The sequence below is a fragment of the Lepisma saccharinum genome, chromosome 13 (assembly GCF_977018435.1).
Source record: "Lepisma saccharinum chromosome 13, izLepSacc3.1, whole genome shotgun sequence".
NCBI classification, from domain to species: Eukaryota; Metazoa; Arthropoda; class Insecta; order Zygentoma; family Lepismatidae; genus Lepisma; species Lepisma saccharinum.
This window is the reverse complement of record NC_139241.1, coordinates 24,289,618-24,317,225: the sequence shown is the minus strand read 5'-3', so window position 1 is coordinate 24,317,225 and position 27,608 is coordinate 24,289,618. Positions and strand designations below refer to the sequence as shown.

The window sequence follows — 27,608 nt, the reverse complement described above, 5'->3', positions numbered from 1 at the left end:
TAATATTACATAGTAATCGTGGGTGATGTTTATTGTCAGTTCGATGTTGTAGGTAAATTTGAAAAGTTGAAAAACCTGTCCGGAAAATTTTAAAGGGCTGTCCAGCCGACCCTAATTGAACTAGAGTGAAAGGCAATTGTAGATTCGGAATCTGTACGTCAAGACCTTTCCATAGAGTATATGGACGGTGGTCTACGGTAAAAATAACAAAAACCAACATGACGACCAAGATGGCGGCCCCCATTGTCATAACGAGCTGAGATGACAATTAATTGTATAATATTACATAGTAATCGTGGGTGATGTTTATTGTCAGTTCGTTGTTGTAGGTAAATTTGAAAAGTTGAAAAACCTGTCCGGAAATTTTTAAAGGGCTGTCCAGCCGGTCCTAATTGAACTAGGCAATTGTAGATTCGGAATCTGCACATAAAGACCTTTCCATAGAGTATATGGAAGGTGTCTACGGTCAAAATAACTCTAGAAGGTACCATATTTTCTACCATAACCTCGTATATTTGTGTTACATTTAGCCTCAGTGTGTAAAACGGATTTGAAACAACGGTTCAATCCGTTATTCGGTCGGCCCCTCAAAAAATACCACATTTTTACAATGCCCTCCTATATTTCTGTTCCGATTAGTCTCTGTGCATAACACAAATTTGAAACATCGGTTCAATTTGTCATTCGATCGGACCTTCAAGAAAATACCACATTTTCTACCACGCCCTCATATATTTATGTTTCGATTAGCCGTAGTGCATAAAACGGATTTGCAATATCGGTTCAATCCGTCACTTGATCAATCGATCGGACACCGAGAAGGTACCACCTTTTCTATTATACCCTCGTATGTTTATAAACATTTCCCGTTTCACTTATGTTTTCTCCTCTTTTACACCACCGTACAATAAACTGAACTTCAGCGGGAGTGTTGGCATCTGAAAATAGATAGATTAATATGTTAGTTATATTTTACACAGACTGTAATCGCTGTCATATATTAATTCACACATAAACATGTGATACGACATGGGAGGCTTTGCGAAATGCTTACCATCACTATGAGCTAGGCGTTGAAGGCGCAGAAAATTTCGCAGAGCTCACCGGGTCTGTTCCGAGGTAGCTGGAGGAGCAAGTTACAATCGATCGCGGTTCGTCGTGACCGGAATCGGTAAAGCCTCCAGATTTTTGAAAAGAGTTTAAATTTTTTTGACAAAAAGTTGAATTTTTAAAAAAGTTATTTTTAAAAAAAAGTTTAAAAATTTTGAAAAAAGTTTTAAAAAATTTTGAAAAAAGTAGAATTTTTTTGAAAAAAGTTGAAGTTTTTTGATAAAGTTGAATTTTTTTTGAAAAAGGTTGAAATTTTTTTAAAAAAAGTCGAAATTTTTTTGGAAAAAGGTTGACATTTTTTTGGAAAAAGTCGACATTTTTATAAAAGTGAAATAAGAGTTCCCTCAGTTACGGCCCTGTTTGCCCTGGACCTCAAGTTTCGAAGGGTCCCTTAGTTACGGCCCTGTTTGCCCTAGACCTCAAGTTTCAAAGGGAACCTTAGTTACGGCCCTATTTTCCCAAGACCTCAAGTTTCAAAGGGCCTTCAGTTAGGGTCCTGTCTGCCCCAGAGTAAAAGTAATTGTACATTCGGAATCTACACATACCCCACTTTTAAGACTGTAGGCCCTGTACTCATGTTTCAAAGAACCCCCTTTTTCGACCTTGTTTGACCCACAGTAAAACTTACTGCAGATAAAGCCCCAGCTCCAATCCTCTTTGCCTCAAAAGTAATTATACATTCGGAATCTGTGCGTTTGGAACCCCTTTCTAAAACTGTAGGTCCCGTACTCAAGTTTCAAAGAACCCCTGTTCCGACTCTGTTTGTCCCCGAGTAAAACTAATTGCAGATAAGGGACCCCGGTCCTGTCTATCCTAAAACTAATTACAGATTTGGGCGTGTTCGGTACCACATTTTAAAACTGTAGGCCCTGTACTAAAAGCCCCCGGTTAGCTAAATTGTTTTCACAGGCACGTTCTCCATTTTTCGGTTGTGAATGTTTAATTTTTAACACCAGTGAATCTGTGGCAGGATGTAACAAGGAAGTCGTGCTTCTATGAATAGACCTCTATCGAATTCGCATTCCCGACGGAAATCGTTATATGATAACGATAACCGCTGCTAATTAGTCTACATCGAACATATGTGTTGTAACCATTACAAAGTTTTCCTTCTCTGGCGACGCTTCAACAGTACATGGCCAGCAAGGAAGTTGCATCCGTTCCGATAATGTCTAAACCCTACACCGAAATTAAAATTATCTCTTGCCCGCAGACTCAAAAAGGAAGTTGTGGTTGGTTATCTCTGGCATGCATAATCAGCAAGGAAGTTGCATCCGTTCTGTTAATGACCAAACCCTACACAGAACTGATATGTATGTGTTGTGACCATCACTGCAAAGTTTTCATTCTTCCGTAACGTCGTCTTTACTGGTACAGTGTTGTATTGATGGAGGGAGATAATTTTGTACGTATATTACATCTATTTATTTCGATACAATAATAACATTTACTTGTATGTACAAACTCTTTTATTACTTTACACATTCTTTGTTAAAATACGGGTACTTTAGTATAGGTTTTTCGCAGTGGCGACGAATAGGTTCCAAAACTGGAGGGCATCCAAACTAGAGGGGCAAAGACAGTTTACTTTTCCCTTGCAGGTGAGGTTTAGCATAGTGCGGGGCCACAAATGACAAAAGGTGGGTAGGCGAAACAAATTCTTAACGACAAATGCGAACGTACATATTGCGCTCTCTGTATGTTTTCTACAAAATCACCGAATATTGACGCATTTCTTTTCCTTTCAATAATAAAGCTGAATATGTTGACCAATGTGTCCACCTTCACTTCATGCATATTTAGGGTGATTGGGACCGGGGTCTATTTTAGGACCGATTGCTGTTTAATTTCAGTTTTATGCACATATAGGGTAATTGGGACAGGCCCAGGGGATATCCAGAATTGGATGTGTTATGGGCAATTCGAGATCATATTTGGAATGTTTTGTACACCAAGTGGACTTTATCTTGACAATATACTTTAGTTAGACATTTTTGTACGTACTTTGGATATTGTGTGGATACAAAAAATACATTTTAGACTACATTTGGATCTTATCTGGACACGATTTAGATATGAATAAAACTTGTTTTTTTTAAACATTTTCTGGGTGTTATTGGAATGTACAAAAGATGTTTGCTGTTTGGAACATATTATGGAAATTTTCGTACCATTTTATGGATATAACAGGGACTCTTTAAACATTTATTATGACACCTTTTATATGTTAAATAGCTGTATCCTTAACTGAATTGCATAATTCTTACGAAATCGTGTGTGCACATGGAAAACATCAAATTCAAACTTGGTGGTGTTTAATATCCACACACCTCTCAATATCACATAACATTCTCAAACATCTCCGCCGCCACACAATATTTTAAATCCCCCAATAACACCCTTGCCCTTTGCCAAAATTTTTGGTATACCCCTGAACTTTAACTCCTTTCCGAAAATGTAGTATGTCCCTCAATAATTACTTCCACAACTATATAATAATATTGACAGCAATTCCCCCGTTTGAGAACAACCCTCATATATTATTTTCTTGTCGCACCCCCATTTATTCATCTTATCTTTTATCCCAAAATGTATATAACCGTAATGGTAAATATTCCTCCAATTCTTTTTATCCTGAGTGTTACATAACCCATTCGAGATTCCTACAAATAATTCATATTTTTGAATATATTATTTTCCTCTCTTATCGAACCCCATCTTCACCTATTCCTCTTTTTATCCTCCTTATTTTCAACAGATACCACATTTCTTACCTACAAAAAACTAACAAACATTTCCCCACACAAGAACCGTTACCAGATCCTATTATCTTTTATCCCTTCTATTTGTACCTTTTTTTCCAATATCACGTTTTCCGTTAAACATATTTCAAACAGGCACAATTCCTAGAAGATTACGCCCAACCGTTTCCCTTCTCTTCTTCAACCGCCATAGACCCATTAACAGCCGGAAACCCATATCTTCAGCCCGACAAACACTCCGCACATATCACTCAACCGTTCCAAGAATACCATAACAATCGGAAACCCCTATCTCCACCACAACACTCCTTCCCGTCCTTTTCAATTAACGACCGACAAAAATCACAATTCCAAGCAACCAACCGTCGCCGAATTTCCTACTTCCCCCATCACAATTTCATCAACGCCAATTACCATCCTATTTCCCTAATTAAACGCACATTCTTATCTCATTCCCCCTCCCAATTCTCAGAATTTCAAAATCATCAACGCCAACTCAAAAACAGGAAACACATATCACAATTCGAAGAAAAACGGCGCGCACGCCCAATTTATGACGTCACAATTCTCTCAGCTAATCAGGGAAAATCCCTATTCCGATATAAACAGTTCCCTCCTCCCCATAATAACTCATCAACGCCATCTCTCCTCAAACAACGGAAAAACGTATCACTGTTCGCAGAATTTCAAACTCATAAACGCCATCTTTCCTCAGACACCGGAAACACGTACTCCAATTCCAAGAAACCGTCACCGGAAGCCACTACATTTCCTCCTCAATCAATCAAAATCCTACACACAAAACAAAACTCCGCCCACGCACCAATCAAAATCATCCTCACAAAATAAGCCACGCCCCTTTATGACGTCATCACGCAAAACAATACACTTGCTTGCCCACACACCTACATCATCAATTGATCTTTGATCGATCTTTTCCAATCAATTGATTTATCGTCCTCAACGGGGGTACATAACTACTCTCATTGCCGCGATTAACCAAAAGTCGTAGAAAAGTGACGTCAAATAAATACATAAACAACAGGCCTAGCCTCTGTCTTGGTTTAGCAATGTGATTTGTTAATCACTATACCGTGGAAGCGGCACATGCTTCCACACGCACACACACACACACACAATACAATATATACACACCCTGTACTCCATTCTTGGGAGTAGCGAGGCTCTGGCGTCTGGTCTCTTGGCCAGTAAAATCCTTGGTGGGGCTCGTATTGTGTTGGCTTTACATGTATATGATTGTCCCTTCAACCACCTCATCTTATCATCATTCATCCTCATCTTCGCGATTATTTAGAAGTAGCAGAAAAGCGAACTAATAATAAATCAATATGTATGTATGTGTCCTTTATTTAAAGGCGAATTTCTACCTCTTGGGTTGATCGTTACGATGAGGATGAATGATGAACTAATGAAGTGGAAAATGAGACAAACATTGCTATATGTCTTACTATGGTTCGAACTGGGGCTTCTGGCTTCCTAAAGCGTTATGCTATCATGGAGACCGGTTACATACATGTAGAGGAACTTACTTAATCCATTCCGTCCAATCTTACTCTCTCTCTCTCTCGACCCTGTTGCAATTATGTCCATGGTATAATTAATTAAGTTAGTCATCTACTTGCACGAAAATATGCCCACGAGACTCTACCCTCACCCCTCTCCAGCACACATACATGCCTTTAAAATTGGTTCACTTTATGATTTTTCGGGTGTTCTATCTATTGTGCTCTTCTCAAAATGAGACCCTCATCTAATAATCATTTAACTAAATCGCTGTGCCTTGTAATGAAGGGGTCCGGGGTCGATACTCGGTGGAGGCACAAAGTAGTTCGGATTCCACTTTAACCTGTAGGTCCAGTCCCGATTAGCCAAATTGTGCATAAAGTGGACTTAAATCACCAAATCAACCAATCAACGAACTTATTGTTGCGTGTAGAAAGTAGTGGTAGTGGGCGGTTTCTGCGCCCGAAAATGGGGCTAGGTGGGGCTCGGTGGGGCTCGCCAAACCTCAAAAACTCACTTTCTCTCCATGTTCCGCGCCTTATTTATTGCGCTGACGATGTTTCACAGCGTAGAAAACAGCACCAAAACATCAAAAACTCACTTTGATTATTTGGAGCTCACCAAAACCTCAAAAACTTATTTTTATTAATTGAGGTTCACCAAACCTCAAAAACTCTTATTTTCTCTCTATGTTCAGCGCCTTTATTCGTTGCGCTGACACAACGTGATGAGTAAATAATACAGTCTCTCATCCTTGAAGGATGAATGCACCTTATCGTAATTTTCCAAGTCTTGGTCAAATGTTTGTATATCGTGACCTTTGTAAACTTATTTTTTTCGGGAACGATGTGTCAAAACCTCAAAAACTCATTTTCTCTTCACGTTCCGCGCCTCATTTATTGCGCTGACGATGTTTCACAGCGAAGAAAACAGCACCAAAACATCAAAAACTTATTTTGACCATTTGGAGCTCACCAAAACCTCATAAAAACTTATTTTTATTAATTGAGGTTCACCAAACCTCAAAAACTCTTATTTTCTCTCCACGTTCAGCGCCTTCATTTGTTGCGCTGACACAACGTGATGAGTAAATAATACAGTCTCTCATCCTTGAAGGATGAATGCACCTTATTGTAATTTTCCAAGTCTTGGTCAAATGTTTGTATATCGTGACCTTTGTAAACCTACTTTTTTCGGGAACGATGTGTCAAAACCTCAAAAACTCATTTTCTCTTCACGTTCCGCGCCTCATTTATTGCGCTGACGATGTTTCACAGCGAAGAAAACAGCACCAAAACATCAAAAACTCACTTTGACCATTTGGAACTCACCAAAACCTCAAAAACTCATTTTTATTAATTGAGGTTCACCAAAACCTCAAAAACTTATTTTCTCTCCATGTTCCGCGCCTTTATTCGTTGCGCTGACACAGCGTGATGAGTAAATAATGCACTCTCTCATCCTCGAAGGATGAATGCATTTTATTGTAATTTTCCAAGTCCCGGTCAAATGTTTGTATATTGTGATTTTTGTAAACCTCTCTCTCGGGAACGATGTGTCAAAACTTCAAAAACTTATTTTCTCTTTATGTTCCGCGCCTTATTTATTGCGCTGACGATGTTTCACAGCGAAGAAAACAGCACCAAAACATCAAAAACTCATTTTGACTATTTGGAGCTCACCAAAACCTCATAAAAACTTATTTTTATTAATTGCGGTTCACCAAACCTCAAAAAAAAACTTATTTTCTCTCCATGTTCCGCGCCTTTATTCGTTGCGCTGACACAGCGTGATGAGTAAATAATGCACTCTCTCATCCTTGAAGGATGAATGCACCTTATTGTAATTTTCCAAGTCCTGGTCAAATGTTTGTATATCGTGACCTTTGTAAACCTCTCTCGGGGGAACGATGTGCCACACACACACACACACACACGCTTCCTCTTGTATTGTGACGCAAGCAAACAGACAAAATAATAATAATTGTTGTTTTTTAGGATTCCTGGCCCCCATAACCCCGCCAGGGTGCGTGGTGCCCAACCAAAAAAGTAAAGGTTTTCCCGTACGGCCTTCGAACGTAAAATTGATTGACGTGGGGGCGAATCTCTTCGGGGATGTTTTTCAATTTGACCTGCGAGAACAGGTGAGGCACGAAGTTGTCCATGAGTATCAAATTTGCTGCTGTGGGGAACGCGTCTCCGCTTTCCTTCTTCACCACGTCGAATTCAAGGTAGAGGTCCGCTCTGTGAGGATGAACGAACCCGCCCCCTATGTCCACGTCGTATTCGATCTCTCTGTTCGCTTCGTTCAAATTTCCGAACATAGGTTCTATTCATATTTTACTTACGTATAGGCGTACGTGATGAATCCGAAAACAGATTTTTTCTAAGTCTTGCCGTTTCCAAGATAACCCTATTTCCGGTCGCTATTTTCGATTTCCGAACATAGGTTCTATTCATATTTTACTCACGTATAGGCGTACGTGATGAATCAGCAAACATATTTTTTCTAAGTCTTGCCGTTTCCAAGATAACCCCACTTCCGGTCGCTATTTTCGATTTCCGAGCATAGGTTCTATTCATATTTTACTCACGTATAGGCGTACGTGACGAATCCGCAAACAGATTTCTCCTAAGTCTTACCGTTTCCAAGATAACGCCACTTCCGGTCGCCATTTTGGATTTCCGAGCATAGGTTCTATTCATACTTTTTCTCACATATAGGCGTACGTGATGAATCCGCAAACAGATTTCTCCTAAGTCTTACCGTTTCCAAGATAACGCCACTTCCGGTCGCCATTTTGGATTTCCGAACATAGGTTCTATTCATACTTTTTCTCACGTATAGGTGTACATGATGAATCACCAAACAGATTTTTCCTAAGTCTTACCGTTTCCAAGATAACTCCACTTCCGGTCGCCATTTTGAATTTCCGAGCATAGGTTCTATTCATATTTTTTCTCACATATAGGTGTACATGACGAATCCGCAAACAGATTCTTGCTAAGTCTTACCGTTTCCAAGATAACCCCATTTCCGGTCGCCATTTTGGATTTCCGAGCACAGGTTCTATTCATACTTTTTCTCACGTATAGGTGTACGTGATGAATCACCAAACAGATTTTTCATAAGTCATGAATTGGAGGGTTCTATGACAACCTATATTAATTCTCGTAAGAGAACAGAACGTGTCCTACGGGGCAAGTTAAGGGGCATGTGCATGGCCAAAGGGGAAGTTCCTTTGCGCGCTCAAGCATGATTTAATTTTATTATATTTTCAGATTGACCACAAAACAAGGTGTTGACAGGCAGTGTGTATATATATTGTAAGAAGATGTTTCATTATCAACCTCTACTTCTTGCAGTACAACCTGGACACAGCGTTGCAGGTTAACAAAGGACCTTTGGTCAGTATATATTTTTTTTCTTAAAACTGTTCGGTTACTCGCTCGTTCCTGACATCATACACAAAAGTTTTCTCCGCGATGAGGATGACGCTACACAGAGTGTCGGCAGGCAAGGCATCGTGGAACTCGCACACAATCTTGATGTTGGTGCGATCGTTAACAACCACCTGCTTTCTTTTAGATGTGTTGATGACGAACATGGGTCTGCGAGCTATGAACTCGTTTGGATTGTAGTACACGTCCACGTTACCGGAAGTCACTCGTTTGTAAGCTGTGTACGCCTCGTACAGTTTCAGGTAGTCCTCTTCTGCGATGTTTAGGTTGTAGTTCTCACGTGGGAAAACTTCGTTCCTGCCATTTTTGAGGTAAATGTTCTTAATCTTGCAGTTGTCGAACTGGCTTGAATTTTTCTCCTGATTGTTACCCCTTCCTGTCTGGAAGAGTACGGCTGCAAACTCGGGCATGTCGTACCGAATGTTGTTGAATTGCGTGGTTACGTCAAATTCGAAATGATTGCCGGAAGCAGGTTTTTGCACACACTGGTAGCCATAAAACTGAATGGACACTTGAGGATTCTTCAGGATGTCGGCTTTGTACTTGAGAGCATAGTTTGATTCGTATTCTACCACTGGCACGCGCAGCTCCATGGACCTTACAATACACTTGGCAGCGTCGGGTAGTGTGTTGGGAAGCAAGGTAGTCCCGTCCGGGCCCAAAGTGCTGTATCGCATCAGTGCGTCGTTGTCGTTGGCGGCTCTGCGAAAAGTAACCCGCAAACCACCCTTCCACATGATCTCTTTGTAGTCCGAGAAGAAACCGGGCAGCAGACGCATGGGAAACAGTACTGTGTGACTTTGAGTTTTGATTTTTGTACCTGCTTCGAATCCCCCTGCCTGGTAGTATGCTGCATCGGTCTTGGAGAGTTTCAGTGTTCCCACGGCAGTCGAGGTAATCCCGGGGTAGTCAACCCTATCGATGACGGTGCCGTGCTTTCTAACTTCCACCTGTGAGAATAGGTACGGCACAAAATTATCAACGAGTCTTAGGTTTGCGTTGGCAAGAAATGCTTCGCCGTTGTCTCTCTTCACTACATCAAACTTGACGTACAAATCAGCTCTGTGAGGGTGAATGAATCCATCCCCGACGTCCACATCGTATTCTATCTCTCGATTCGGCAGTGGTCGCGGCTCGTGCAAAATCAACCACCTCCCCCTTTTTATTTGTCACTGCTAATTCTATGTTGTCTATGCGATTACGATATACAGGAAAGTATATCGGTGGGGAGGGTGTGTAGATAATTGGCCCCATGAACTCAGAGTTTGGTTTGAACGTAACGATAATACCTGTCTGCTTGTGACTCCCTGGGATGCCGTCAGAGGATTTGGTGATCATATTTTGATTATTTTTTACAGAGCAGTTCGGGTAGGTTGTTATTTATAGACCCCACCCCAATTTTTTTTGTTTTGTGTTCATGGCGATGGTCGTACCTAATGCGGCGACCCGTTCGCCCAGCGAGACGTCTCTGCTGACGAGTCTCCCGAAAGCTGCGTGCTCTAACTTTCTGTCAGCATTATGACGTACATCGAGATCGGTATTGGTATTGTAGGCAATATCGTGATCCTTGCATGCAGCATCCAGGGGATTCACACCCTTGTCGCCTCTCTTTAGTCGCTGTTCGAGTTTGGTACCGGGACCGCGGTACTGGTAACCTGGCAAGTGCATCTTGAAGGGTAGCTTGTTGATGATGTCGTTCACGAGACCTCGACCTTCGGCCACGTTCCAAAATTTCGGAGGTAGGGTGTTGATGATTTTGATGAGGTACCCTATGCCTTTGTCGTCATTCACAATGAAGTTGGCAAGCTTGGAGCTAACCATGTCCACAATTCCTACCTTCTCGTTGCGAAAGTTGCTGTTGCCTGCATTCTCCTCTCCTGCAATAACCAACAACCTGTCTATGAGCTTGCGCACGTCGTCAACCCACACAAACTCTTTGGGCAGGTTGTTGTAGAGTTTGACGCCGCTGCCTGTTTTGACCTGGTTCCATATCGGCTTGATGAGGTTCTTGTATTTTTCGCCGCTGCTAGATTTGACGCGATTCTGCGTAGCGTCGTTGTTTTGGTACAAGGCATCCGTCATGATCAAAATTTTCTTGTAACTTTGGCAATCTTCGTCTGTGTAATCTCTTGGATGCTTTTTTTGGTGATGAGTTCCCACAGTCCAACCGTGCCGGGATACCTGTTCCAGCTGTTTTTCTCACCCAAATTGACTTTCACGTTGTCACCCTCGAACGTGACTTTTGATTTTCCGATTTTCCAAACCACGCCCTCGTTGAGTTCCATGGTTGGGTACAATCCGAAAACCTCGTTTTTCTCGAACTAAACTCAACGGCCTGTTGATCAATCAATTTTCGGAACGCTGCTCTTCTTGCTGGAACAGTGTCGATTTCGGATTCGCGACGATCGACATGACGAGGAAACCCAACGACGGAAAATACAAAAACAAAATTAACGACTTTCTAAACGTTGCAACGTTACCCCGGGATTACCTCGACTGCCGTGGGAACACTGAAACTCTCCAAGACCGATGCAGCATACTACCAGGCAGGGGGATTCGAAGCAGGTACAAAAATCAAAACTCAAAGTCACACAGTACTGTTTCCCATGCGTCTGCTGCCCGGTTTCTTCTCGGACTACAAGGAGATCATGTGGAAGGGTGGTTTGCGGGTTACTTTTCGCAGAGCCGCCAACGACAACGACGCACTGATGCGATACAGCACTTTGGGCCCGGACGGGACTACCTTGCTTCCCAACACACTACCCGACGCTGCCAAGTGTATTGTAAGGTCCATGGAGCTGCGCGTGCCAGTGGTAGAATACGAATCAAACTATGCTCTCAAGTACAAAGCCGACATCCTGAAGAATCCTCAAGTGTCCATTCAGTTTTATGGCTACCAGTGTGTGCAAAAACCTGCTTCCGGCAATCATTTCGAATTTGACGTAACCACGCAATTCAACAACATTCGGTACGACATGCCCGAGTTTGCAGCCGTACTCTTCCAGACAGGAAGGGGTAACAATCAGGAGAAAAATTCAAGCCAGTTCGACAACTGCAAGATTAAGAACATTTACCTCAAAAATGGCAGGAACGAAGTTTTCCCACGTGAGAACTACAACCTAAACATCGCAGAAGAGGACTACCTGAAACTGTACGAGGCGTACACAGCTTACAAACGAGTGACTTCCGGTAACGTGGACGTGTACTACAATCCAAACGAGTTCATAGCTCGCAGACCCATGTTCGTCATCAACACATCTAAAAGAAAGCAGGTGGTTGTTAACGATCGCACCAACATCAAGATTGTGTGCGAGTTCCACGATGCCTTGCCTGCCGACACTCTGTGTAGCGTCATCCTCATCGCGGAGAAAACTTTTGTGTATGATGTCAGGAACGAGCGAGTAACCGAACAGTTTTAAGAAAAAAAATATATACTGACCAAAGGTCCTTTGTTAACCTGCAACGCTGTGTCCAGGTTGTACTGCAAGAAGTAGAGGTTGATAATGAAACATCTTCTTACAATATATATACACACTGCCTGTCAACACCTTGTTTTGTGGTCAATCTGAAAATATAATAAAATTAAATCATGCTTGAGCGCGCAAAGGAACTTCCCCTTTGGCCATGCACATGCCCCTTAACTTGCCCCGTAGGACACGTTCTGTTCTCTTACGAGAATTAATATAGGTTGTCATAGAACCCTCCAATTCATGACTTATGAAAAATCTGTTTGGTGATTCATCACGTACACCTATACGTGAGAAAAAGTATGAATAGAACCTGTGCTCGGAAATCCAAAATGGCGACCGGAAATGGGGTTATCTTGGAAACGGTAAGACTTAGCAAGAATCTGTTTGCGGATTCGTCATGTACACCTATATGTGAGAAAAAATATGAATAGAACCTATGCTCGGAAATTCAAAATGGCGACCGGAAGTGGAGTTATCTTGGAAACGGTAAGACTTAGGAAAAATCTGTTTGGTGATTCATCATGTACACCTATACGTGAGAAAAAGTATGAATAGAACCTATGTTCGGAAATCCAAAATGGCGACCGGAAGTGGCGTTATCTTGGAAACGGTAAGACTTAGGAGAAATCTGTTTGCGGATTCATCACGTACGCCTATATGTGAGAAAAAGTATGAATAGAACCTATGCTCGGAAATCCAAAATGGCGACCGGAAGTGGCGTTATCTTGGAAACGGTAAGACTTAGGAGAAATCTGTTTGCGGATTCGTCACGTACGCCTATACGTGAGTAAAATATGAATAGAACCTATGCTCGGAAATCGAAAATAGCGACCGGAAGTGGGGTTATCTTGGAAACGGCAAGACTTAGAAAAAATATGTTTGCTGATTCATCACGTACGCCTATACGTGAGTAAAATATGAATAGAACCTATGTTCGGAAATCGAAAATAGCGACCGGAAATAGGGTTATCTTGGAAACGGCAAGACTTAGAAAAAATCTGTTTTCGGATTCATCACGTACGCCTATACGTAAGTAAAATATGAATAGAACCTATGTTCGGAAATTTGAACGAAGCGAACAGAGAGATCGAATACGACGTGGACATAGGGGGCGGGTTCGTTCATCCTCACAGAGCGGACCTCTACCTTGAATTCGACGTGGTGAAGAAGGAAAGCGGAGACGCGTTCCCCACAGCAGCAAATTTGATACTCATGGACAACTTCGTGCCTCACCTGTTCTCGCAGGTCAAATTGAAAAACATCCCCGAAGAGATTCGCCCCCACGTCAATCAATTTTACGTTCGAAGGCCGTACGGGAAAACCTTTACTTTTTTGGTTGGGCACCACGCACCCTGGCGGGGTTATGGGGGCCAGGAATCCTAAAAAACAACAATTATTATTATTTTGTCTGTTTGCTTGCGTCACAATACAAGAGGAAGCGTGTGTGTGTGTGTGTGTGTGGCACATCGTTCCCCCGAGAGAGGTTTACAAAGGTCACGATATACAAACATTTGACCAGGACTTGGAAAATTACAATAAGGTGCATTCATCCTTCAAGGATGAGAGAGTGCATTATTTACTCATCACGCTGTGTCAGCGCAACGAATAAAGGCGCGGAACATGGAGAGAAAATAAGTTTTTTTTTGAGGTTTGGTGAACCGCAATTAATAAAAATAAGTTTTTATGAGGTTTTGGTGAGCTCCAAATAGTCAAAATGAGTTTTTGATGTTTTGGTGCTGTTTTCTTCGCTGTGAAACATCGTCAGCGCAATAAATAAGGCGCGGAACATAAAGAGAAAATAAGTTTTTGAAGTTTTGACACATCGTTCCCGAGAGAGAGGTTTACAAAAATCACAATATACAAACATTTGACCGGGACTTGGAAAATTACAATAAAATGCATTCATCCTTCGAGGATGAGAGAGTGCATTATTTACTCATCACGCTGTGTCAGCGCAACGAATAAAGGCGCGGAACATGGAGAGAAAATAAGTTTTTGAGGTTTTGGTGAACCTCAATTAATAAAAATGAGTTTTTGAGGTTTTGGTGAGTTCCAAATGGTCAAAGTGAGTTTTTGATGTTTTGGTGCTGTTTTCTTCGCTGTGAAACATCGTCAGCGCAATAAATGAGGCGCGGAACGTGAAGAGAAAATGAGTTTTTGAGGTTTTGACACATCGTTCCCGAAAAAAGTAGGTTTACAAAGGTCACGATATACAAACATTTGACCAAGACTTGGAAAATTACAATAAGGTGCATTCATCCTTCAAGGATGAGAGACTGTATTATTTACTCATCACGTTGTGTCAGCGCAACAAATGAAGGCGCTGAACGTGGAGAGAAAATAAGAGTTTTTGAGGTTTGGTGAACCTCAATTAATAAAAATAAGTTTTTATGAGGTTTTGGTGAGCTCCAAATGGTCAAAATAAGTTTTTGATGTTTTGGTGCTGTTTTCTTCGCTGTGAAACATCGTCAGCGCAATAAATGAGGCGCGGAACGTGAAGAGAAAATGAGTTTTTGAGGTTTTGACACATCGTTCCCGAAAAAAATAGGTTTACAAAGGTCACGATATACAAACATTTGACCAAGACTTGGAAAATTACGATAAGGTGCATTCATCCTTCAAGGATGAGAGACTGTATTATTTACTCATCACGTTGTGTCAGCGCAACGAATAAAGGCGCTGAACATAGAGAGAAAATAAGAGTTTTTGAGGTTTGGTGAACCTCAATTAATAAAAATAAGTTTTTGAGGTTTTGGTGAGCTCCAAATAATCAAAGTGAGTTTTTGATGTTTTGGTGCTGTTTTCTACGCTGTGAAACATCGTCAGCGCAATAAATAAGGCGCGGAACGTGGAGAGAAAGTGAGTTTTTGAGGTTTGGCGAGCCCCACCGAGCCCCATTTTCGGGCGCAGAAACCGCCCACTACCACTACTGTAGAAGTATAGAAAAATAGCGTTAAAGAACCAGAAACATGCATTTCCTTTTTGCTGAATTCAGCATGAACTTGTTCGTATGCCATCCACAGTTAACTTGAAAAGGTACGGGAAAGCAGAGAAGAAGAACTACATGCTATAAACATTGCTTCCAAAGAGTTATAATCGCCTCATGATTATACATGTTATTATGGGGCCCGCAGCTGAGAAGTACCCTTTTTGACGTCACTCTACCAGAACACCTTCACGCGCCGCCGTAGCGTGGGAAACCGGAATAGCACCCCCTGATGTCTCTCGTAGGGAACAGTGTGTTCAGCTTCCGTGCCACCATGACGATCGTTTACCTTCGCGCGTGGTCGGAAATACTCGGAGTCAGACAGCAGAGGGTGGGACGACGAGGGTAGGTGAAGTAAACAAACGTCCAGTCACGGTGAAAGTTTTTCTTCGGCGTGTTGATTTCGAAAGAAAGAAGTGTTCTTATTATTTTATTATAGATAATTTAAATACCTAAAAAGGGCGATAAGTAGAAGGGAACAGCCTGTTCCCTCTGTTCCAAGAGGGATCATTGATATATATATATATATATATATATATATATGGGGGGTGTAAATGTAAGGAGACGGAACACAGAAGAATTGTTAAGCAGCTTGTCGCAACATCAACGTGAACGTCCGGAAGGGGAGGCAACCAAGTCAATCAAGATTTATATATATTACACATATAATTTCATTTCAGTCACAGTAATATACAGTGGATGGACGAAAATACATGGAAACACCTGCGAACAAAATCCGGAATGCTGTAGCTAATAAGGTACAGGACCGCCTTTAGCTTCCAAAACGGCCTGCATGCTCCGAGGAACAGACAAATACAAGTTCTGGATGGTGGATAATGGGATTTTGCACCATTCTTCATGCAAAATATGGTCACAATCCTCCTCAGTGTCTGTCTGTCTCTGTCACTCAGTGTACATTTTCGTCCACGCAGGTGTTTATCTCATGATGTATTTCCGGACACACTATTATGTCATCATGATCTTGGATAGAGTCCCTCTCGATACGCCAAATAACATGGCTAAGAAGCGCCTGCGATCTTTGAAACACTGTCAGCTCGGACATGATTCAGTATTAACTGCACTGCATGCTATGTACAGCGCAACTGTCGACTCCTACCAGTCCGACGCAAAACAAAAGAATGTCGCACCGCGTCCGATTTTAAGTGGAAAAATTGCGTCGATATCAACCGTTCCGGTGTTGTGGTGTTTCCATATTTTTGTCGTCCCCTGTATATTATTAATAATTTTAAGGGCGTTGCAGGATCACGAACATGAAAACTTCAAACCGAAGGAGTGTTCTTTTTCTCTCTCTTTTTAGGGGACAACGTTATTATGAAGAAAAATGTGCCTTGTTTGCCTCTTGGAAAAATACCTTGCTTGTCCCTCTCCGAGAAAACAAAAAACCCTGCAGACACATAAAATAAGTTTAATGAAATTAAATCTATGGGTAACGAATTTGAGTACTTGAATTTAGAATTAAAAGTTGTATTAGAAACACTTCTAGTGTGTGCCAAAAAATCATGCATTGTCTTGAAATATTAACCAACACCATTCGAACTAAAACCGGCCAAGACATTTCGGCTGCAGGAAACAACCGTCTACATTAGGTAAAGCAAAGGTTTTTCAATAACCTGTATGGTTTTTGACCGAGGAAAACATTAGTGTAATACATACGGTGAAATCACTTACATGAGGTCGTTGATGTTTGAAATTTCACGGCGAGTATTTATAAAATAAGGATGGACGCAGGTGCATTGAATCTTTGGACTTTTCTGATACACTTCGAGGGCTAGACAATCCAAAAAACCTAAAAAGTAGAACCGATGGAAATATTATTATGTGCCACACATTTGTAGAAACATGTTTTTCTTCTGTATGATAAACGTAATTTTAAAATAAATTTTCACCTTGGACAAACACAATCCTAAATTTTATGGTTTCTACCATTACTTAACCTCAACAAATAACAACAATGAAAACAATCGCCTGTTAAATATCAAAACATAACTAAGAAACGGTTCTTCAAATACACGTTGCCTCACCTGTGACTGCAAATTTTGAAGTTGAATATGGAATCATGTTAATAGCTGGAAGCAGCCCTGCCATGGAAGATATCGCCACAATGTGTCCTTCGTTCTTCTGCACCATGGCTGGTAAGAAGGCTTGAGTAGTCTGTAATATAAATATAAATATACGAGTTTTGGAGCGTGTGTTACAATTTGTAATGAAAACTATTCTAAGTTTCAGGTGCAGTCGCTCAGAGCACACACTTAATGTCACATAATTCGTAGGTAAATAAATATCTTACTAGACCCAACACAGCAACAAATTTCTAAGGTCATAATTTGTATATAAAGGAACACATAGTCACAAGATTAAAAAAAATGTTGCTACGTTTACTGTAAAACCATAACTCGCTCCATGTATACCACAGGTGCCAATTTTTCTTCATTTTCCGAGGAGACCAAAGTAAGAAACTCTGTTAAAACAAGTAGAGTATAATCTGGGTTATATATATTATTGCTATTAGGGCCAGGATTTTAATCCACAATTAAACACCAGAAATGCTTTTTAAAATTCTATAGTACCCTAAAATAACAACAATAAGTTTTGGTTTGAATTGATTTAATTTATTTTACTTCGCTTTTTGTGCCACTTTTGGCTAATTTGAGTGATGATATGATGAAATTGATGAATGGACACTCACAAACATCCATGCCCAGGCCAGAATTCGAACCCGGGACCCCTGGCGTCGTAGCGCGATGTGCTAACCACACCGCCACGGGGGCCGACAACAACAATAAGTGTTCCATAAAATTTTCAAAATGCTCTTTGAAGAGACTTACATGTTCATTTCACCAGTCCTGAATTGCAATGCACTACTAACACTCTGATCACTGAAATAAATTAATGAATGACTCACTCTCTCCCTTTTTTAAGTTTTGGCCTCAGTGTTCGGAATCTCATAAAAGTCCATGAATTCCTCAAAAATATCAAAATTTTTATTCACAGTTCGAATGCAGAATATTAATTGTCCATGGATGGATGTCAAGTTTCGTCAACCATAATAGCAAAATATTCCCGACTTTTAATATCTGCTACCACGGAGCGCAAAACAGATCTTCCTAATATATCAATGATCTCGTTCTAAATGTCATATGAGAGCCATTTGTAGCTGGAACTACCTAGTTCATGCACATCGTCTTTTGAAACTCTTTTTAGTAAAAATTTTAACAATACTCATAATTACATACTTAGTATATAGTAATAAGTCATGTGTTTTGCTGTCTCTGGTCATAGCCCCCCCAAAGTTGATGGTTTAGCGGTCTCAGCCCCCCAAAGTTGATGGTCTAGAACATTTCAAATGTGTATTTAAAGTTAAGTTCAAGTTAAGTTAAGTTCATGAGTCCTGGTCGAGCTAGCATTTTTCGCTAACAGTTCTACGTAGGTAAGGACGTCTGAAACGTCTCATTGAATTTTTTAGAATCTGGAGTTCCTCAGGTTAGCGTATTGGATAAGTTGCTATTTTTGTTGTATGTATGTGATACAACAAAAACCATAAGAAATCTTAGACATCATATGTATGATGACCATTGCCAGTGTTTACATTTAGTTCATTGGTTGGTTGATTTTGTGTTTTGATTTCACTTTATGCAACCCATTAATGCCGATGGCAGGAAATCCTGCCAGAAATTTTCGGTGGCCCCATTCCTATTATGTTTTTGGTACTGCAAATTTCTACAAACTTGTGCTTTACAGAATAATATTTAACATCTATCATGTAAAGGGATGTTTGTTTGTCCAGTGGCGGCGATTAGGGGGGCGCGAGGGGGGACAGTTGCCCCTTCACTTTTCGCCACTTTTACCCCCGCACTATGCAAAACCTTATCTACAAAGGGGAATATACTATCTTTGACACCCCCTAGTTTTGTCATTTTGTTTCCCGGTTTTGGAACCAAATTGCCGCCTCTGCTTCGGTAATTTCCTTTCTTCGCATCTTGTTTCTGCCACATTTTCCTTTCCTTCGTATTGCAGTAGATATTCGTTTAGCACAAAGGCAAATGTACAGTACAAATACATCATTTTCCGCAGTCCCCCAATTCTGAAATTTAATTGCTGTTTACAGTTTGCATCTTAGTCCTCAAAACCACAATGATTCAATAGTAATGTTAAACTTTTATTATTATATGATTGATTGATTGATTGATTTTATTTTAATTCGCGTTTTGTGCCTCTTGGCTAATTTGCGAAGATGGGGATGAGCATCGCGATGTGCTAACCACTCAGCCACAGGGTCCGGCTTTATTATTATAGTATTACTATTATTCCATTATATTACATGAAAGTATGTAAACAATAATATGTACAAAGACAAGTTACACTTCCTACTTGTTCTTACAGGTTCTCTCTCAATGACATTTATGACCTGCTGACGGAAGACTCAGATGAGGAGACAAATGACTCAGTGGCGTGCCTAAGGAAGGGGGGTTGGTGGGGGGTCATAACACCTCCTTTGGCCAAGTATTCCTAAATAAAGGATTTCAAAAGCAGGAAATGATGGCAAAATGAGGGCTGATTGCTTAAAAATGTATACTTAATCCCCCCTTTCGAAAATCATGGGTACGCCACTTAAATGGCTGTAGTATTGCTCTTCTGCAGCCAGTTAAAGACCCTGATACAGATGTTGACTCGGATAAAACACACTAAACAGAAGAGCTACCGGAACACCTGCCGAGGAGAAGTCTCCAAACAAAAGGAGATGTACTGTCCCAGAGATACGCAGGGAGTTTGACGAATCCTGGTAATGGAGATTCACAACCTGAAAAGCATAAATGCAAGAAGAAAGAAACAAAGGCATAAGATGCATGTTGAAAGCAAAGTACGAAATTTTCATCCCTCGTTCTCTCCAACTGCTGTGGATTATGAAAGTACACTTGGACCATCTCTGGATTTCATCCAATTGATGTTAACAGTACATTTTGTTGATATTATTGTGGAACAAACTCAAGGTTATGCAATTCAGAAAAATCTACGTACTAAGCCAATAACAATATAAAATAATCTAATCTTCATTAGAATGCTTTTTGCTTCTGAGTATTGTAGTTTACCAAACCGCCATATGCATTGGAGTGATGCATTAGATATACACAATGAAATTATATATGGTGCCATGGGACGGGATATATTTGATCGCATAATGTGCCACCTACATTTTGGTCATAATATGAAAACGAACCAATGATTGTTACTACAAAGTAAAACCTACTCCTCAAGCAGTTGGAGTAGCAAGAAGTGTTACCCGATCACTATTTTTGAGAAAAGAGATACAGCATGCACTCTATGATAACGCTGGACATTGGATTGTGAAGAGCAATATATCTAATTCAAGATGTATGAAATGTTCAGGACGTACTACATGCAATTGTGGTAAATGTAAATCTGTTCTCCGTCCTGAATACTTCAAGGCTTGGGACGCATTATGCAGCAGATTTTAACTGATGTTCAAGAGATTGATTGAAAATTCTGCTTCCTTTTGAACTACGTGCTAAAATATGTAACTTTGAGAAATTTATTTAGAGTACATTTTTGGAACTATTGCATGTTTCTGTGTTTGTATATATTTAATATAAATAGGCTATGCTATAGATACCAATGTATTAAAAATTATTGTTAAGTAACTAAATAAAAAACAAAATAATCACAAAGACAGTTAAAAAGTAGTTGAAATTCTTATCTTAAATGCCTGGTGGCAGGAAAATCTGCCAGTCTGTAATGATGTAAAATTAGTTTTAACAAAAAAAAATATTTTTTTTTCACCTTATTTGGACCTCAACTATGACATTTCAAAAAAGATTTTGAAAAAAAAATACTTGAAATGCTGTTTCGGCATTAATGGGTTAAGGCTAATCGGGACTGGACCTACAGTTTAAAGCAAGGTCCGTCGACCACTATAGTTCCCCCCGCTCTTGAAGATCTGGTCATAACACGCCTTTTTTCAGCCCGTATGTTTACAACCGCGGCAGGGTTTCTGTGACATCTACAGGATGAAACTTCTCCTAGTGTCTCGTATATCCAGTATTGTAAAGCACACAACGCTCTTGTATTTAAGGGGAAAAAGAGATATTAAAGGGCATGGCAACGCAACTTAGGGAGAATCCATAAATGTAATTGTGCATGGAAAAAAAAAGTAAGCAAAAGTTAAGTTTTCCGACGGTTAATGCCGTAAAAACAATAAAAAGAGCAGCTCTGGAGCCATTGAGTTTGCTTCATGGTATTTCTCCTTTTCATTCTCTTGAATCCTGCCGTTGAAATATCCAATTCGGAAAAAAATGTTCTTGCTTCACAAACAGTGGCGGCGATTACAGTGTAGTCGCCGTATTAACTGGTGTGCAATCAATGCGCAGAACGGTTAAATTAAAAAAAAAAATCCTGTTTCCCTAATGGCTGCTATAGGGAGGGGGATTTTTAACATCATCAGTTCTTCTTCAAGCGGTGGGCCACCCAGTTTTGGCACCCAATCGCCTCTTTTTTTTCATCTTTACAAAACACAAAAACACAAAGTACTTCCTGTTGTTCTGTGTTTACCACTGTTTCGTTTCTGAGCAAACAAATGATATTGGTATTTCACCCCACATGTACCTTTGTTACCTCTATAACCGAGTGGGGATAACAAAAATTCAACCAAATTATTTTAAAATTGGTATTTCACTCCACGTATACCTTTGTTACCTGTATAACCCAGTGGGGATAACAAAAATTCAATCAAATTGTTTTCATATTGGTATCTCACTCCACGTGTACCTTTGTTACCTGCATAACCCAGTGGGGCTAACAAGAATTAAAAAATCTCATTTTGGAATTTCACCACACGTGTAGCTTTGTTACCCGTATAACGCAGTGGTGATAACAAAAATGCAATCAAATTGTTTTCATATTGCTTTTTCCGTCCACATGTACCTTTGTTACCTGTATAATCCAGTGGGGATAAAAAATCAACCAAATTGTTCTCATATTTGTATTTCACTCCCCGTGTACCTTTGTTAGGTTCATAACTCAGTGGGATAACCAAAATTTAGTAAATTGTTATCATATTGGTTTTTCACTCAACGTGTACTTTTCTACCTGTAAAACATAATAGGGATAACAAAAATTCAGTCAAATTGTTTTCATATTGGTACTTCACTCAACGAGTACCTTTGTGACCTGCATAACCCAGTGGGGATAACCAAAATTCAGTCAAATTGATTTAAATATTGTTATTTCACTCCACGTGTACCGTTGTTACCTGCATAATCCAGTGGGGATAACAAAAATTCAATCAAATTGTTTTCATATTGCTATTTCACTCCACATGTACCTTTGTTACCTTATAACTCAGCGGGATAACAAAAAATAAAAAAAAGTATCATATTGGAATTTCATTCCACGTGTACCTTTGTTTCTTGTATGACTCAGTGGTGATAATAAAAACCCAATCAAATTGTTTTCATATTGGTATTTCCCTCCACATGAACTTTTGTTACCTGTATAACCCAGAGGAGATAACGAAAACAGTCAAATTGTTTTCATGTTGGTATTTCACTCAACGTGTACCTTTCTTACCTGTATAACCTAATGGGGATAACAAAAATTCCGCCAATTGTTTTCATATTGATATTTCACTCCACGTGTATCTTTGTTACCTGTATAACTTAGTTGGGATAACCAAAAATCAATCAAATTGTTTTCTTATTGGAATTTCACTCCACGTGTAACGTTGTTACCTGTATAACTCAGCGGAGATAACAAAAATTTTAAAAAAAGTCTCATATTGACATTTCACTCCACGTATATCTTTGTTACCTGTATGACTCAATGATGATAACCAAAATTCAGTCAAATTGTTTTTATATTGGTATTTCACTCCAGATGTACCTTTGATACCTCTATAACTCAGTGGGTTTAAAAAATCAACCAAATTGTCTTAGTTTCGTATTGGTATTTCAATCCACGTGTACCTTTGTTTCATGTAGAACCTAGTGGGGATAACAAGAATTCAATCAAATTGTTTCAATATTGGTATTTTACACCACCTGTACCTTTGTTATCTGTGAACCCACTGGGGATAAAATAAATTCAATCAATTTCTTTTATATTGGTATGTCACTCTACGTGTATTTTTGTTACCTGTATAACACAGTGGGGAAAACAAAAATTCAATCAAATTGTTTTCATATTGTTATTTCACTCCACCTTTACCTTTGTTACCTTTATAACCCAGTGGGGATAACAGAAATTCAATGAATCTGTTTTCATGTTGGTATTTCACTACATGTGTACCTTTGCTACCTTTATAACCCAGTGGGGATAACAGAAATTCAATTAACCTGTTTTCATAATGGTATTTCACTACATGTGTACCTTTGTTACCTTTATAACCCAGTGGGGATAACAAAAATTCAATGAACTTGTTTTCATAATCGTATTTCACTCAACGTGCACCTTTGATAACTGAAAAACTCAATATGCTGACCAAGGGAGAAATTTATTTTATTATAAAACTTAAACTAAACGTAACGTTTCAACCTTCTAGCAAGGTCTTCTTCACACTCTGCACCAAGTACAAATGCAGAATCTGAAGAAGACCTTGCTAGAAGGTTGAAACGTTACGTTTAGTTTATGTTTTATAATAAAATAAATTTCTGTCTTTGTCAGCATATTGAGTTTTTCATAGCATTGAAACAAGGCTTAATGGTGTTATACTTTGATAACTGTATAAGTTTGTGGGGATAACAAAAATTCAATAAAATTGTTTTCATATTGGTATTAAACTCCACATGTACCTTTGTTTCCTGTAAAACCCAGTTGGGATTACAAAGAATCAATAAAATTGTTTTTATATTGGTATTTCGCTCCATACGTACTTTTGTTTTCTGTATAACACAATGTGGATTACAAAGAATCAATGAAATATTTTTCTAATTGGTTTATCACTCCGCATGAAGCTTTGTTTCGAGTATAACCCAGTATAGATAACAAAAATTCAATAAAATTCTTTTCATATTGGTATTTCACTACACATGTACCTTTGTTACCTGTATAACTCAGTGGGTTAAAAAAGCAACCAAATTATTTGAACTTCGTGTTGGTATTTCAATCCACGTGTACCTTTGTTTGATGTAGAACCCAGTGGGGATAACAAGAATTCAATCAAATTGTTTCTATATTGGTATTTTACTCCACCTGTACCTTTGTTATCTGTAAACCAACAGAGGATAAAATAAATTCAATCATTTTTTTCATATTGGTATGTCACTCTACGTGTATCTTTGTTACCTGTAAACACAAAGGGGAAAACAAAAATTCTATCAAATTGTTTTCATATTGTTATTTCACTCCACGTTTACCTTTGTTACCTTTATAACCCAGTGGGGATAACAGAAATTCAATGAACCTGTTTTCATATTGGTATTTCACTACATGTGTACCTTTGCTACCTTTATAACCCAGTGGAAATAACAAAAATTCAATTAACCTGTTTTCATATTGATATTTCACTCAATGTGTACCTTCGATAACTGTATAACTTAGTGGGGATAACAAAAATTAAATGAAATTGTTTTCATATTGGTATTAAACTCCACATGTACCTTTGTTCCCTGTAAAACCCAGTTGGGATTACAAAGAATCAATAAAGTTGTTTTCATATTGGTATTTCACTCCACATGAAGCTTTGTTACCTGTATAACCCAGTGGGGATAACAAAAATTCAATCAAATTGTTTTCACACTGGTATTTCTCTCCGCATGTACATTTTTTCCTGTGTAACTGAGGCGGAATAACTAACATTCCTTCGAACTGTTTTCATGTTGGTATGTCACACCATATCAAGCGCGTGCACTCCAGTATAGCAATTCCAGCAGTTCTGGCCCACAGCATTAAGGTTACAAAATTACTTCTTTAACTTTTAGTTGTTCATTATTTTTTCCCTGTTACCAAAACAGAATCAACCCGCCGTAGGCCTGAAATGTTCGATCTTTTCCGATATGGTACCATCCACACCCTCTCCTGGCGTGTTGACAAAATCTGCCCTGCGACACATCACCCTGGCCTGCTTGTAGTCAGCGCCAGCAAGAATCCCCAAGAGAAACACGCGACCTTGAATCAGCCAATGGGCGGCTGTTTTATGTGGCGGGAAACTTTGTATTCCAATCGGTAAAAGATGAAAGATAGTCGGGTGCCATCGGTGAAGCCCACTTATGTCCTCAGTGTTGCGAATTGCATGATTAAGCGTCCACGCCAGCGTTATAGCATATCAACCTATCAAGTTACAATTTTAATATATTTAAATAAACCATAAAGTTTAAAAGCACACGAGAAACACAAAAATATGATTGCTGATATTCGTATGATATATTCTATGTGAATATGAAAGTTACAGAGCGTTCGGTCTATTAAAACATCACATAGACTCCGCCAAATGGAGTTTGGTAACACTCGCTGGCCGCGTTCACGTTTTTTTTTTCCAAGCGCTTTGCGAAGTTAAAAGTTTCTCGGGTGTGTGAATTTCTGTTTGTTTTGTTTGTTTTTCGGAAGTTTGAGTGGCTGTGTGGAAACCGAAAGCTTCAAAATCTTTAGTACTGTCATTGTTTACTATTTTCTATGGGAGTAACTACGTGAAGCCAAAGAGGATTTGTGAATATTCCAATATGTGAAATTCGTGAAAACTCTTTCAATCATCTGCGTTCGTCTGTTGCATTAAATACGTTTGACAACAGACGAAATGAGGTTCGAATAAATGAACAAATGCGCAAGGACATTCACCTTTCCCTTTCAAATACTCGGTGATTGAAGACCGTCTTGAAGTACCAGAGACGTAGAATGTTCGTTTTTCAGTATAACGTACCATGTAGAAAAAATGAATTTTTGGTTTTCTTAATTTTTTGGGATCTCCTTCCCCAACGGAAAATGTCACCGCACGTCACTGCTCCATATGTACCCAGTGGCGGCTGGTGGTCTGGTTTTATGGGTGTGCACTTCAGCCTCGGGTCCAGAAGAAATACTATCACTCCTCTAAGAATACTCGTACTCGTTTTTGTGTTCATAATGATGTTAAATGTATTGGTAACCCAATACATTATGCCGTCTTGCATACGGCCTGCACGCTTGTGCTGCACTTTTCTACACTCGCCATAGATAAGTATCATCTCGGCCTTTTCAGAGTTTGAAAATCCTGTTTTCTCAGCAACAGTTCTGACGTAACTACACTATCACAAACGTTTGGTTAAACAGTGTATTTTGTTATGCCCTGCTTTATTTGATACATTTGGTAAATCAATTTGAAAAAGGTGCAAAGTTTAATAGTAACTTAATGATTTGTCGACCAAACGAGAAAAGTTTATTGTTCCAATGTACTAAAAATTATGACGTAAAAGAATGAACACCAAATAAAAATTAGAAAAATGTTAATGTACTAACATTTATGCATGTAACTGATGGCAGAAAGTTTAAATTTTATACTTTTTAATTAACAAATATTTGTTAACTCAGAAAGATGCACCAGAACCTTTTAGATAATTTAGATAATTTACAAACAACACATTTTATCGTAACCCTCAGTTGTTGGAACGTAACAAATTTCCATGGCGTCAAAGGGGGGATATGCATGTTACGACACACGAATCAACTTGTGAGAATGTTTGTTTCAAGCTTCAACTTCACGTTACAATTACTTGAAAAATATTTGGCGTATTACAATCTAACAAACGCCATTCTTAATGAAATTTTCCGTTCTTTCAAATGAGCTGAAAATAAAATGGGCTATCCATAAAAAACTAAGTTTGTTTTGAAAATCGTACTTCCTTACGTAGCTTAACGTATTGTGTCCACTAATTTCATGAGCCAATCTCATACCTATATATCTGCGAAAGCAGTTTTTCAATATTCAATGTTGTTCACGAAATATTTTCGGTGGTAATTTTAGGTGACTCACCGTGTATATATATATAGTATGTGTGTATGTTTTTGTGTGAATTATATAGTATGTATTATGTTATTATATAAAAGTAGTATTACTAAATATGTAAATACATATACAGTACGTATCTAATTCATTAGGGCCCGACGGCATAGTGGTAATGTCGTCGGATTGTAGTCAAGGGATCTCGAGTTTGATACCCCGTGGAAGCACATACTTTAAACTGTATATTCACTCCCTATTAGCCTATCTGTGCATAAAGCGTACTTAAAACAACAACTCAACTCAACATATATTTAATTATATATATATATAATTATTAAATTATTCATGCCTGTA

The 27,608-nt window shown here is 39.2% G+C and overlaps 1 protein-coding gene across 2 annotated transcripts in view; it reads right to left on the bottom strand.

Moving 5' to 3' along the window:
* Positions 1 to 27,608, bottom strand: part of LOC145996901 (estradiol 17-beta-dehydrogenase 11-like) — a 243,368-nt gene that overhangs the window by 39,965 nt on the left and 175,795 nt on the right. For both annotated transcript variants that reach the window (XM_083133463.1, XM_083133464.1), the window contains exons 5-6: positions 17,356 to 17,485; positions 17,003 to 17,120 (exon numbers count right to left, since the gene is read on the bottom strand). In XM_083133463.1, coding sequence (XP_082989589.1) covers positions 17,003 to 17,120; positions 17,356 to 17,485 — 248 coding nt within the window. The remainder of the gene's footprint in view (positions 1 to 17,002; positions 17,121 to 17,355; positions 17,486 to 27,608) is intronic.